The 13,312-nt window shown below is 45.9% G+C and overlaps 3 protein-coding genes across 3 annotated transcripts; 1 reads left to right on the top strand and 2 right to left on the bottom strand.

The window, feature by feature from the left end:
- Positions 1–3,280: 3,280 nt before the first annotated feature.
- On the bottom strand, positions 3,281–6,505 carry LOC310869659 (solute carrier family 12 member 7-like; the record flags this gene model as incomplete). The annotated part of the gene is made up of 1 exon (XM_083780490.1): positions 3,281–6,505. The coding sequence occupies one exon, from the start codon at positions 6,503–6,505 to the stop codon at positions 3,281–3,283; it is 3,225 nt and encodes a 1,074-aa protein (XP_083636616.1).
- A 1,460-nt stretch (positions 6,506–7,965) lies between these two features.
- On the bottom strand, positions 7,966–10,613 carry LOC310869658 (solute carrier family 45 member 4-like; the record flags this gene model as incomplete). The annotated part of the gene is made up of 2 exons (XM_083780489.1): positions 7,966–10,112; positions 10,610–10,613. 2 exons carry the CDS (start codon positions 10,611–10,613, stop codon positions 7,966–7,968), a joined length of 2,151 nt encoding a protein of 716 aa, XP_083636615.1.
- A 132-nt stretch (positions 10,614–10,745) lies between these two features.
- LOC310869657 (solute carrier family 45 member 4-like) lies at positions 10,746–12,645 on the top strand (the record flags this gene model as incomplete). The annotated part of the gene is given in 2 exon segments (XM_083780488.1): positions 10,746–12,049; positions 12,051–12,645. Coding segments are annotated over 2 exon segments (1,899 nt in total).
- Between the last annotated feature and the right edge of the window lie 667 nt (positions 12,646–13,312).

The following is a 13,312-nucleotide window of genomic DNA, read 5'->3' as shown; positions in this document are numbered from 1 at the left end:
ATCCTTTTAGCATTATTGTATAACTGTAGGCTACTTCTGCACTTTTTGCAAACTGTTAATAAAGTATTCAATCAATCAGTGATGATGATGATGATGATGATGATGATGATGATAATTGTATGATGATTACTCTGTTCTGTTCCTACAGTGGTGGAAAAAGTATACAAAAGTATTGCAAAATGTACCAAAAGTATAAAGTACTCATTATTCTCTTCAATGTACTGTAGTCGTCGTGCCAATTGATTCTTCTCCACATACTTGTGTGTTGTCACATTGTTGTATCCTACTGACTCAGGCCTCACTCACACCTTCGCAACAGACTGATGTATGCTTGTTGTATACAAAGGGTGTGATACATCTCGCCCCAATGCATTTCCAATGGGAGTCACATGGTTTGACACAACATTTGTGTTGTATGAGGGGGAGGGGGGGCAGTCGAAACACAGCCGAAAGCCTTACAACAGCTTGTAGTCCAAAATGTTGTATCAAACCATGTGACTTCCATTGGAAATGCATTGGGGCGGCCATGACACTTACATGCATCAATGTTGCATGCTAGATCGAAAGGTGTGAGTGAGGCCTAACCTGACAGTGAGGAGCCCCCACTCCTCCTACCCACCACCGCCCGTAGGATGACAATTTGCAATGACAATTTTCAGGCCAAAAGTATACAAAAGTATTGGTATCAAAATATACTTACTGTATGATTGTACTTTTCTACCAAAAGTAGAAAGTACTCATTATGCAGAATGTATAAAATGTATAAAAAACCTTTTGGAAATAGCAGATCTACAAGCTCACAAAGTGTCGCATTGCGTACTTACTGTAAGTACAGCACTTGGCTACATTGCGTACTTAAGTACAGTACTCAAGTAAATGTAGTGAGGAGCCCCCACTCCTCCTACCCACCACCGCCCGTAGGATGACAATTTGCAATGACAATTTTCAGGCCAAAAGTATACAAAAGTATTGGTATCAAAATATACTTACTGTATGATTGTACTTTTCTACCAAAAGTAGAAAGTACTCATTATGCAGAATGTATAAATGTGTTGAATTGAACAATGTGGACCCTGTTGTAAACAAGTGTAATGCTTAATTGGGTCGTCCACTCACAGTTGACAGTCTTTGTATTGAGTTTGTGCTTAAAATGTACTGTAAATTCTACAAACTGTTAATAAATATTTCAATCAATCAATCAATCGCATTGCGTACTTACTGTAAGTACAGCACTTGGGTACATTGCGTACTTAAGTACAGTACTCAAGTAAATGTACTTAGTTACTTTCCACCATTGTGTTTAGTGTGTGTGTGTGGGATATGTATCATATCATGGGGGACACAAATGGCAGCGAATACTAGTGAGGCACAGAATTTCTATATTATGGCCTCTTTTTCTCCTTGTTCCCATGACTGATTATGTAATTTTGACCGTGACCTTCATTGTAACTTCTGAACATTTAAAAGTAAAAGTATCAATACCACAACATAAAAAATACATATAGGCCTGTATTGTAATTTTACTAGAGTAAATTTAATAGGCCTGTGTCACTGACAAAAGTATTGGTGTCATGTCTCTTGAAGGAAAAGAGCATTTACCACCATCTAGTGGTTGCTTTGAAGACTGCTGCTGCTAAATGTTCCCAGTGCTCTTGTACTTCCTGTTCCTTCCTGGTCTGACTGTGTCAAGGAAGCATAGGCCCAAGTTCAGAAATAATGTTTGTTATGAGTTGGTTGGTCCAGGCGGCTCCATTCACTGCCATGTTCATTGAACTTCCGGTGTGAGTTTTGCCTCTCATGAAAGTGTCATGGATGGCAGCCCAGTCACGTGAGCATTTCCTTTCCTTCTGTAAGCTTCCTTGGTCTGTGTCTCTCAAAACAAAGGCCTACAGACTGCAGAGTCTACTCTACACAGTATGCTCCTTTGTAGCTTTGTATGTGATTTACTTACATGTTTTTTGTTGGTTTATTTTATTTGTGAGATTTATGGTTAATTGCCTACCATGGCATTTACTATGACTTGTCTTGTAGTGCTTGTTCTTGTCTAGCTGTAAGTAGAATTTAGGCATTACATTTATGCTTTATTAAGAGCTTTTTGTGCATTTATTTTCAGTTTCACATATTTCTGGAGAAGCATTGCAAGCATGTTGATGAAGTGTGAAGTAAACAACCTCCAATTCTACGTGTACGTCGCGTCAAGTCTTTCAGTGTAGTATAGTATAGTATAGTATCTTTCTGTTGGGGCTGACACTTTGTGGAGCCACACACGCAGGGGACAGAATCAACATCAACATTTACTGAAAGCACCAAGAGCATTATGTCCCATTTCACATTTGTTTTTGGTTTAGTTTGTCAAATTCCTTCTTTGACACACATTCGATTATATCAAGTCATCTAATAGCAAGAATACAAGTATATTTTGCCAATTCTCAAGGACGCAAGATGATCTGAGAACAAAAATAATTCTGCTGCAAAACCCTGTCCCTTTTATAATAAACAAAAAACCCAGCTCATCCAACAGCGAGCTTATTTCAGATGTGAAAAAAGGCATTCATTTTCTTTATTGTTAATAAAGTAAAGCAAAAAAGTAGACACATACCTCCATGCATTTCACCCCACATGTTTTATGTTTTTTTTATATATATATATATATATATATATATATATATTAAAATTAGTATTTTACTTAATTATAATATTATTACATTTTCTAATGGAATTCAATGGGGCTTGGATCAGGCCGAAACCAAACCTTATAGCAGTACATCATAGATGACTGATGGCACATGAAGTCAATGTGAGGTCTTGCCATACCCATGTGTACCTCAAAATCCAGATGATCTGATTTGACTTTGTAGTGGATAATTACGAGTTCCTTCTGCCATCTGAGGAGATATTACACATATGCAACACGAGGACATTTTAAGACATGGAGATGAATCACACCCGTGTGACGTGAGGGGCGCCCTTATGATCATACATCATCTCATTCTGGCCAATCACAATTTGCGACCTCACTTTTCCGCCCTCACCTTTTATCTTCAATATGTACTTTTCTGAGCCAATCAAATCATCGCTATGAGGTCACAAGACAATGTTTGTGTTTACACAAACCCGGAAAGCTGGGCATAGGGGGGCTATAGGCTATAGCCCCCCTATGCCCAGCTTTCCGGACGCCTGGGGGAGGCCTATAGCGCCCATCAAAAAGCAACAGTAAAGGAACTCATTATGGCATTATGTGGATCCCGAGATCTACACAAGACCTTATTATCTTATTTTCCTAAGAGTAGATGGTAATGACCTCACGACCATCACCGCGGACCAATAGGACTCTGTTGAGGCCCTCTAGAAGAGCCTCCAGGAACTCCATATAGTTTGCATCACCTTCTCTGTCCTTAGGTGGCCCGGGCATGTTGAGCAGAACCAGATGAGCTCCCTGGGACTTATTCACAACCACCTCATTCAGCTTAACCGCCGTGTGCATCCGACGGACATTCTTCTGGTTTGGTTTGAGTTCACGTAAGGGCACACTGCCGTTGGACTCTCGGTGTCGATGGCGCTCGCTTAAGAGCTTATCCTTGGTCCAGGTCATGTGGACCGGCTCATGCACAGTCGTCCTGGCTTTGTCACGGCGGGAGGCGTAGTGTGCCGTGTTCCTGTCATGGATCAGCTGAGCCTCTCTCCCCCGCTCCATCCTGGACAGCTGCATTTTTTTGAGCATCTGAGTCCGTTGCTCCATCATAAGCGTCTTCCCATAGGTGAAGGCCGAGATGTCAGTGTCGTGCATCTCCAACACCTCTACCTCGGCTTCCAGTCGGAGGTGGTAGAGGAACATCTGGAGGTCCTTCTTCATTTGGATGGAGTTGTCTTCCATCTGGGCAATAGTGAAGATGCGCATCTTACACTTCCTCCACACCTTGTGCTGTCGGAGCAGGAAGGGCAGCAGCATCAGCAGCCCACCGTCATGAACCACCCACCACACGTCGATGGTGCCCTCCCCCAGGCGCTCCTGGTTGGTGGGGAAACTGTCCACGTTCTTGGCCACGAGCAAGGCCTGATGAGCCGCCGTGGTCTCACGCACAATCTCTATGAAGTTCTTCCAGGACTGCGAGAGATTGGACTGCTTCCAGGTGGCAGGCCAGGCCATCAGGACCGAGTTGTGCTTCATCCCTCCCAGCCCGGCTGACTGGATGAGATGGGACAAGCCATCTCGCAGGTTGGCGGACGCCACAACATGACAGAACCCCTTGGTATGTTCTGCTTTCATAGATGACTTGATGTTCTGCTCAGCCTTTTTGGTCTCAGTTTCCTTCTTGAGATAAGTTCCTTTCAGGACGCTCCCCACTATAGTCAGGCCTTTCCCTGCCTTCAATTGAGTAGTAAGAGACAGAAGGCGAGGGTGTTTTGCAGCCAGATCTGTGTCCAAGTTAAGTAGTACCAACAACTGAGGCCGCCAGTTTTTGGTGTGTGGTGGCGACTCCTCAAGGCAAATAAGGGCATAGTGTGCAGCATTAAGAGACAAACTCCTGATCCCATCTCCCCATTCCTTCTCCGCCCCTCTGTATTCAATGTACTTGTAGATACAGGCAGCAATGGCCATGGCTGTGATAGCGTAGGCCCATGAGGACATGAACATGATCGCTAGGCACAAGCTCATACCAAGGAAGGACAGAGCCCAGTGGTAGTATTTGAAGCGTGGTCTCCAGTTGGGTGTGCGGAGCAGGGTCTGAAGAGCACAGGCCAGGTTGACAAAGAGGTAACACATTAGAGTGAACATGGTGAGAATGGGAGCCACAGCATCCAAGGAGGCCATGAGGATGCCAATCTCACTGATTGCTGCAGTCAACAGCAACGCCCAGGTGGGCTCTCCATTAGCTCTAACATGGTCAAACACCTGTAGAAAAGGTATTATGCCATCTTTTGCGATGGCCTGGAGCAGACGTGGAGCTCCAGTCATACACTGAAGCCCTGATCCCCAGGTGGCAAATAGGATGCCAATCACTATCACCCAAGATGAGGGCCAGGACAGTGTGGAAATCACAGGGTTCCTATTCACCGAGTCACCATACTTATCTCGTAGCACAACGCCCTCAATGCAGAAACTAAACAGAAAAGCACAGGTGATATAGATGCTGGAAATGGTGGCAATAGCCAGGAGTGTTCCAATGGGGATGGACTTCTGGGCGTCTTTCAGGTCTCCTGATCGGTTGGAGCCAGCCATGATACATGTGACGGAGGGGAAGTAGATACCAACCAGGATGGTAAAGGTGGTGATGATATCGGTTACCACGTATGGTTTGTAGATGTCTTTGGAGTTATCGGCTACTGGAATTGACGCCTGGTGCCTTTTTTCTATCAGCATGCCCAGTGGACCGTAGTTCGTCCACAGGTTGTCTGAGATGACTCCACTGGTCAGCCCGGGGGTCCCCTGCAGCGCGGTCACTTCATTGACACGGAAGTACTCATCACAGGTGTCATTCTCCGGCCCTGAGCAGAACAGATTCCACAACTCGGTCGTGACGGTCACGTTGTTGATGATTTCCGTCTTCAGACATTTGTCAAAGTTATGGTTTCGCAACGTGCGATTCCCCAACAGACAAACAGGGAAGTCAGGAGGCTCAAATATGGACTTGATGGCGCCAGCAAAAACAGATATGATGGAAATGAGGACACAGGCAAGTAAGAACAATGCCAGTTTGTTTACAAATTTTGTGCCAACAAAGGAAACCATCACCATGAGTACCAAAAAACAGGTGCCGAAAACACGCATGTTATTCATTAAGGCATCCAACTCCCCCTCCTTACTCTCAGCAATGAAAATGGCTGCCTGAGGAACAATGTAGGTCAGCAAAACCTCTACATGAGCCAATATACACATAGCGCCACCGAAGGCTGTTGCCAGGTAGAAACAGAGGCCCACAGCACCACCAATCTCTGGACCCAGAGATCTGGATATCATATAGTAGGAGCCTCCCGCTGGCACCATGCCATTAGTAGCAATTGCACTCATTGATATGGCGGTCAAAAACGTACAAAGGAAGCACATGCACATTATGACCAGAGTTGGGACGAGGCCTGCTGTGCCGACAATCCAGGGGAGACGCAAGAAGATGACCCCCCCCATGATATTCTGGACGCAGGGCAGGTAGACCCCCATGAAGGTTCTCATTTGAGGGCGCTTGGCGCTGCTCTTTTGCTTTTTGTGTCCTTCATCGTCATCAGCCGCCTTGTGTTCCTCAGTGCCCTCAGTTAGAGTGTATGACAGTTTGTTGAGCAGAGATGAAACCATAGGGTTGCTGTCCATCTCCTCCTCGAAGAGAGCCATGTTCTTGCCGTCATAGTTGTTACTCATGTCATTATTGTCTGTGTCAATCAAGGCGCTGCATTCACCGATTGGCACGAGCACAGAGTTGCACTCACCGATGGGCACGACCTCAGGGTTGCATTCACCGATCTGCACGACCACAGTGGCGCTCATATTCCCTTCGTCTTCCTGGCACTCCATCGCAGGGCAAAAAGAGGCACGACGGTGGAGCACTGTAATTCAAACTCCAGACTGGTACATTGCGAACATTCTACTGTATATAGGTTGTTATAAAGGAGATCTGATGTCACACACAACACATATAGTTGCCATGCACCCTTGCAGTTTGACCATAATTTACCTGAAATTGGCATAGAGCACTGACATTTTTATATGTGGCACAAAGTATTTTTAGATGGGGGTCTGTGGCCAAATGCATGATCATTTGGACGTCACGTGAAAAAGGTTGAGAACCACTGGTCAAAACAGTACACTCTTCTGAGTTAAAGGAACACTTGTCTAATGTGTTACTTTCAGTGGTGGAAAATAACTACATGTACAGTACTAGTATAAGTGTAGCCTCAGCCGGGAGGCGAACACGGGTTTCCCATTCCACAGGCACAGTACGTACATAATGTGCCACGAAAAATAGCTTCCAATAGCTTGTTATTTTTGCGTTGAGGTATGTGTCCATATCGCCCCGAACGGCCAACAAAAGACAACTCCCTTCCACACAGTTAGTGAAGCGCAGTGATGCCTGATTTATTCTACGTCGTACATGTTCCGTGCTGAAAATAGCAGATCTACAAGCTCCAGACGCTGAGCTTGTAGATCTGCTATTTTCAGCACGCGGAGGTATGCAGGCTGTGAGAACCGAGAACATTCCGAAACTTTTGCTTTCACAATAAAAGCATGCGGCTTTCACAAGTTGGCCCATAAAGACAAGGAAAAGGATTAAGAATTCGGTGGCATTTCACATTGCAAAAGAGCTATTTTTTCCAAAATGTAAAAAAAATGATAAGGAATTAATTTGGATAATGGTAATAGAGATATTGTAAAAGTTGTCACTATTAATCTCAAAGGGTTTTTTTAAGGTTTGGACTTCATTCCCAATAGGAATAAAGTCTGCGGTTTGATATGGGCTGTGGCAATAATTAAGCATGTAGGCCTAGTGCTCCTGGAAACCAGACAAATCTTCCACAGCAGAATCATCTAATATCTAATCTAACATCTAATATAAGCAAATTCCGCTGCGGGACAGCGGTTTAATTTGGGTATTTAGAAGCCGACACCAGCACACTTCCTCGAAAAGATATTCACAGTCGCTGTGATTGGTTGAGACGGTCGTTGTGTAAGCGAATCCCAAACCAGTTGTCCACAACATCCCGCCCAGACTTGGCTGCCATATGATGTAATCTTCAAAAGCCATGCATTGAAGGGGATAGCTAGCGCCACTCAAAAAAAGTGCAATGTGTCTCAAATTGAACGTTTTGAGGCTCCAGAAACACTTCTACAAAAAGTACTTGTGTGAAGTAAGGGGTGCCTCACTCCTTTAAACAAAGATCATACTCTAAACAAACATTACTGTACGTTATGTTTGTTTGTGCCTAGAGATTGGGTTGCTCTCTTTTACCTAACATTGTGCTCAGTGAGAGTATGGCCTAGCTGTTTGGGTACATGACTAGGAAACAGGCTGTGAGAAAGCCCAGGAACGATCCACCAGAAGCCACAATGGGAATGACACGCACACTGCCCACTGCTTTTACCACAGCGCCCAGGGTCAATGCTACCAAGATCTGGCTGATACATACCTGGCAGGATAAGATGGCACAGTCAATGCCAAAGCCTCTCCTGGTATTTTCAGGGCTATGCTCAACATACTCTTTGATTTCATGGTATTGACCCAATAAAGCATAAGGACAGTATGTGATGATCACATCCATGAGACCCATGCTACTGATCATCACCATGGCAATGTAGACATTGGGGAAAATTGCCATGATAGCAGTTCCTATGGAAAATCCCAGGGTTCCCAGAATGTAGATTAATTTGATGCTCAAGTCAAAATTATTCAAATACTTCTGAAGAAGGGCAGAGAAGACAGCAGCAGTAGTAGCATAGATTGCTAGTCCCCAACAGCCCATCTGCACACCCTTGTTGTAGTTCTGGAAGTCAATGGAATTAGTTGGTGCCGTGGTGTTTCCGTGGTAGATAACTTGTCCCATGAAGTCAGTATAAAACAAACCCTTAGCTAGAATAGAGAAGTTTGTAATGAGATGACACACGCATAACCTCCACAGTTGGCTTGGCATCTTCAGCATTGAGAGCCAGAGCAGTCGCACAGTGTTGGCCCCCACTGGTCCCCCCTCCAGGTCTGAGCCCTCAACCCTCTTCTTCGCATGCTGTTGGAAATCACATGAGTCATTAAGGATGTGTGAGGAAGGGATTGCCTGATGAGTGCCAGACACTGGCAGATCGTAGACCTGTGATACCAGTCGTCCAGAGTGTGAGGGGAGGAAGGAATGTTGTTGGTTGGCCATGTGTGGGTGTGATGGGAATGGGAGGTTCCCTTGCTCAGTAGAGTGGTGGCCTCTCACTAAGTGGGAATGCCCAGAACTAGACTCAGCCTCTTTGATTCTATTGACAGCCTTACCCTGCTCCAGCAGATCAAGGATGCCAGTGGAGTCAAAGTGATCATCCGTCCTGTCTTTCATCTGAGGCTCTAGCAGGATTGTGGGCTGCAATTCTACCATCTCCGCAGCAGGGGAGGAAGTATCACAAGGAGGAGGAGGTAGAACAGGGGGAGAGTGACGAGGAGAGGAGGCGTAATTGACATGGTTCGTTGATGAGGAGGCCTCCTCCATTCCGTACTGTGACTCTGTGGGTAAGTAATGCACCTCAGGGAGGAAATTAGGTGAGTCAAGATCGGGATCTAATTGGATGGCTGTGTCTGGTATGGCTAAGGCCACATCATCATTACTCCTAACATACTCCACATCAAGGAGGTCCATCTCCAACACAAGATGTACAGGGTTGTCTTCATGAGAAAAGTTGTCCTCTCCAATCGGATCAATGCCATTGGGCTTCATGAATTGACTGCTGGAGTACCGCTCTGCTGTGCCTTCGGCCTGGTGGGATGGTTTGAGAGGTCGCTCGGGAATACTGAGAATGTGCAGTATAACAGAGATGATGAAAATTATGGCTGTAAAGAGGAATATGACCTGTTCCTGTGACTTAAATGCACGACCCAAAGCCGTGTCAGTCCAGTCTACACCAGCTAAGATATAGCCCAAAGCGCCACCTATCCCAGCAGAAAAAGAGTGTATATTTAGAGCCATATCTTGCTCCTCAATATCAGCAACATCTAGAAGGTAAGATATAATTGGTCCCTCAGTTGCGTCGGCACAGAAGTCCAGTACCACCACGCCCAACACAGTAAGGGTAATGCCGATTGGCTGGCTACCGGGGGTGTCGCCAATAGACAAACCTATCAACGGGCCGTTTAGACACAGTGCTACTCCCAGAAGCACACCCACACACAGGGCCAGTATGAAGGGTCTTCTCCTACCCCATCGTAGAGTGCAGCGGTCACTGGCTGAGCCAATCACAGGACTCAAAATCAGACCCAGTACAGGACTGACTAACCAGATTAAACTATAGTAATCCTCTGGAAGGCCTATTTGCAGCAGCACTGGTGTTACAAGAGCTCGTTCCATGGCATAGCAGAACTCACGGCCCAACATCACTGACCCGTGCATCACCCAGCGATGCAACGGTATTCGTGAGTTCGTGAGTCGCTCCTCATCCTCTGGGAGGGGAGGATGAGGAGCGAATACCTAGAGAGGGACCTCCACTGCCCCCGGCTCTTCTATCATATGTGGGACTATTTCCATAGATACCATTCTTACGTTATATTGATGGATAAATGGGTATTCCACTATTTATCACACAAAGTCTTATGAATACTACGACCGGTGAGCAACAGATGTTGAAGTTGAAAATAACACTCAGAAATTGCCGTATTGTGCCGAAGATCATTTATATATTCTCTCTTATGTATGTATTCATAGTGTGTGATGCCCACTTTTACACGTCATCAAATATGACATCAGACTTGGTGGAGACATCAATATGACTTAATCAACATGATCCACAGGGAAGCCATGCTGTTATACCCTGCCTTGCTAAAAATGTAGTATTTCTGCCACGCCTCTGGAACTCCATATTTGGGGAAGACTGACATATATTTGATGATGCATTAAAGCAGACTTGTATGCGTCATTTGTGTGATAAATTGTAGCATACCCATTGATACATGCATGCAAGAGAGGTATCTATAGGAGAGGATCTAAATATGGAAGAAGAGCAGGAGACAGTGGACAACGAGGCAACTAGCCTCCGAGAGGAGAACAGGCCGAAGAAATGACACACACATCCAGCGATGCAGCGAAAACCACTGCATCGCTGGCTGATGCACGGGTCAGTGATGTTAGGCTGCGAGTTCTGCTATTCCATGGAAAGTGCTCTTGTAATTCCACTGCTGCTGCAAATAGGCCTTCCAGAGCAGTACCATAGTTTAACCTGGCTCCTCAGTCCTGTACTGGGTCTGATTTTAGGTCCTGTGATCGGCTCAGCCAGTGACCGCTGCACTTTACGATTGGGTAGGAGAAGACCCTTCATACTGGCCCTGTCTGTGGGGTTGCTTCTGGGAGTAGCACTGTTTCTAAACGGCTCGTTGATAGGTCTGTCTATTGGCGACACCCCCGGTAGCCAGCCAATCGGCATCGTCCTTACTGTGTTGGGCGTGGTGGTACTGGACTTCTGTGCTGATGCATCTGAGGGACCAATTATATCTTACGTTCTAGATGTTGCTGATACAGAGGAGCAAGATATGGCTCTAAATATACACTCTTTCGCTGGTGGGATAGGTGGCGCTGTGGGCTATATGTTAGCTGGTCTAGAATGGACTGACACGGCTTTGGGTCGTGCATTTAAGTCCAAGGAACTGGTCCTTTTCCTCTTTACTGCCACCATCTTCATCATCTCTGTTATATTGCATATGCTCAGTATTCACGAGCGACCTTTCAAACTATCCCACCAGGCAGAGGCCACAGCAGATAGGGACTCCACTCGCTCCAGTAGTCAACCCTCTTTAAAGCCCAATGTCCTTGACCCGATTGGAAAGGACAACTTTGCTGCGGAAGACAACCATGTCGATCTTGTGTTGGAGATGGACTTCCTTGATGTGAAGTGTGTTAACAGTAACAGTGACTCAGCCTTAGCCATACCAGAGTCACAGTGTGAGATGGAGGAGGCCTCCTCTCCTCCTCGTTCTACCCATGTTGGCCACTTTGACTCAATTGAAATCGTTGAAGAAGTTGTGTCTATTTCTGGTCATTCCCACCCAGTGAGTGGCCACGGCTCTACTGAACAAGGTAACCACCCCTTCAGCAAATCAACCTCAGTCTCAACACACCCTCACAAGTACAACCGACAACATTCCATCATCCCCTCACACTCTGGACGAATGGGATCACAGGTGTGCCATATGCCAGGGCCAGTGTCTGGAGCTCCTCGGACAATCCCCCCCTCCTGCAGCCTTAATGACCCATGTGACGTCCAACAGCATGCAGAGAAGAGGAGTCTGTCGTCTGAGGGATCGGAGGGGGGACCAGAGAGGCGCACCACTGTACGACTACTCTGGATCTCAATGCTGAAGATGCCAAGCCAACTGTGGAGGTTATGTGTGTCATCTCCTCACATGGTTCTCTATTATAGCTGCATCTGTGTTTTATACTGACTTCATGGGACAAGTTATCTACCACGGAGACCCCACGGCACCAGCTAATTCCATTGAGCTCCAGAACTACAACAAGGGCGTGCAGATGGGCTGTTGGGGCCTCGCTGTCAATTCTGCTACTGCTTCTGTCTGTTCCGCCCTCCTTCAGAAGTGTTTGGATAGTTTTGACATAAGCATCAAGGTCATCTACATCCTGGGAACCCTGGGATTCTCCATAGGAACTGCTGTCAAGGCAATCTTCCCCAATATCTACATTGCCATGGTGATGATCAGTAGCATGGGTCTCTTGGATGTGATCATCTCCTACTGCCCTTTACTGGGTCAATACCATGAAATAAAAGAGTATGTTAGCCCAGAAAACACCAGAAGAGGCTTTGGTATAGACTGTGCCATCTTATCCTGCCAGGCCAATATCAGCCAGATCTTGGTAGCATTGGCCCTGGGCCCTGTGGTAGAAATGGACAGCGTGTGTGTCATCCCCATGGTGGCTTCTAGTGGATCGTTCCTGGCGTTTCTTGCTGCCTGTTTCCTAGTTATATAACCAAACAGGCAGGCCAGAAGCTCAGTACACACTGAGGTGTATAAGACAGCAACCCGTTTGTCAGAGGAAACGTTAACGTAGGTTCAGGATTTGGTTTCCCCCCCCTTTTTGAGTGGTGCAACCACTCCCTTACGGAGCTATGTGTGTGGCTGGGTAGCTGGCTGGCTGGGTGCCTGGCTGGGTATGAGCACGAAAACAGCATGGTTGTGGTTGTTTGTTCTTTCTTTAGGTTAGCGTTAGGGTTCTAAAGTGAATTCCCTGCATGCTAAAGCAGCTTGCAGATGGTGCTGATACTTTGACCTGATCACCAAAGTTGAAAATAAAATAAATCAAGTAAATCAGTTTGCAGTCATAACCAAAGATTTGGTTAAGATTTCGAGACAGTGGAGAAATAACTGCAGAATTATCGGCTTTGGTGAAATACGATCAGAACACCTTTGTACAGTGCTAAACGGTTCACTGGGCCTCGACTATTCGTTATAGTTAGTTACTATATTAGTTCCATTACTTCCAAGAGAAAGTGAACGTCCTATCGGAAAGTGGCAAAAGCAGAGGGTTACACACCGGCATACCGACACTCCGAGAACTTCCGTCTTGAACTTTTATTTCTGTTTAAACTTTGTGGGACTATGAAAGGCTAAGTCCGGCACATTGGCTGAGCAGTGTA

This window comes from Protomyctophum parallelum (genome assembly GCF_964188405.1).
Source record: "Protomyctophum parallelum genome assembly, chromosome: 13".
Taxonomy (NCBI): Eukaryota; Metazoa; Chordata; class Actinopteri; order Myctophiformes; family Myctophidae; genus Protomyctophum; species Protomyctophum parallelum.
Note: the sequence above shows the minus strand (reverse complement) of the source record. Positions and strands in the feature narration are given on the sequence as shown.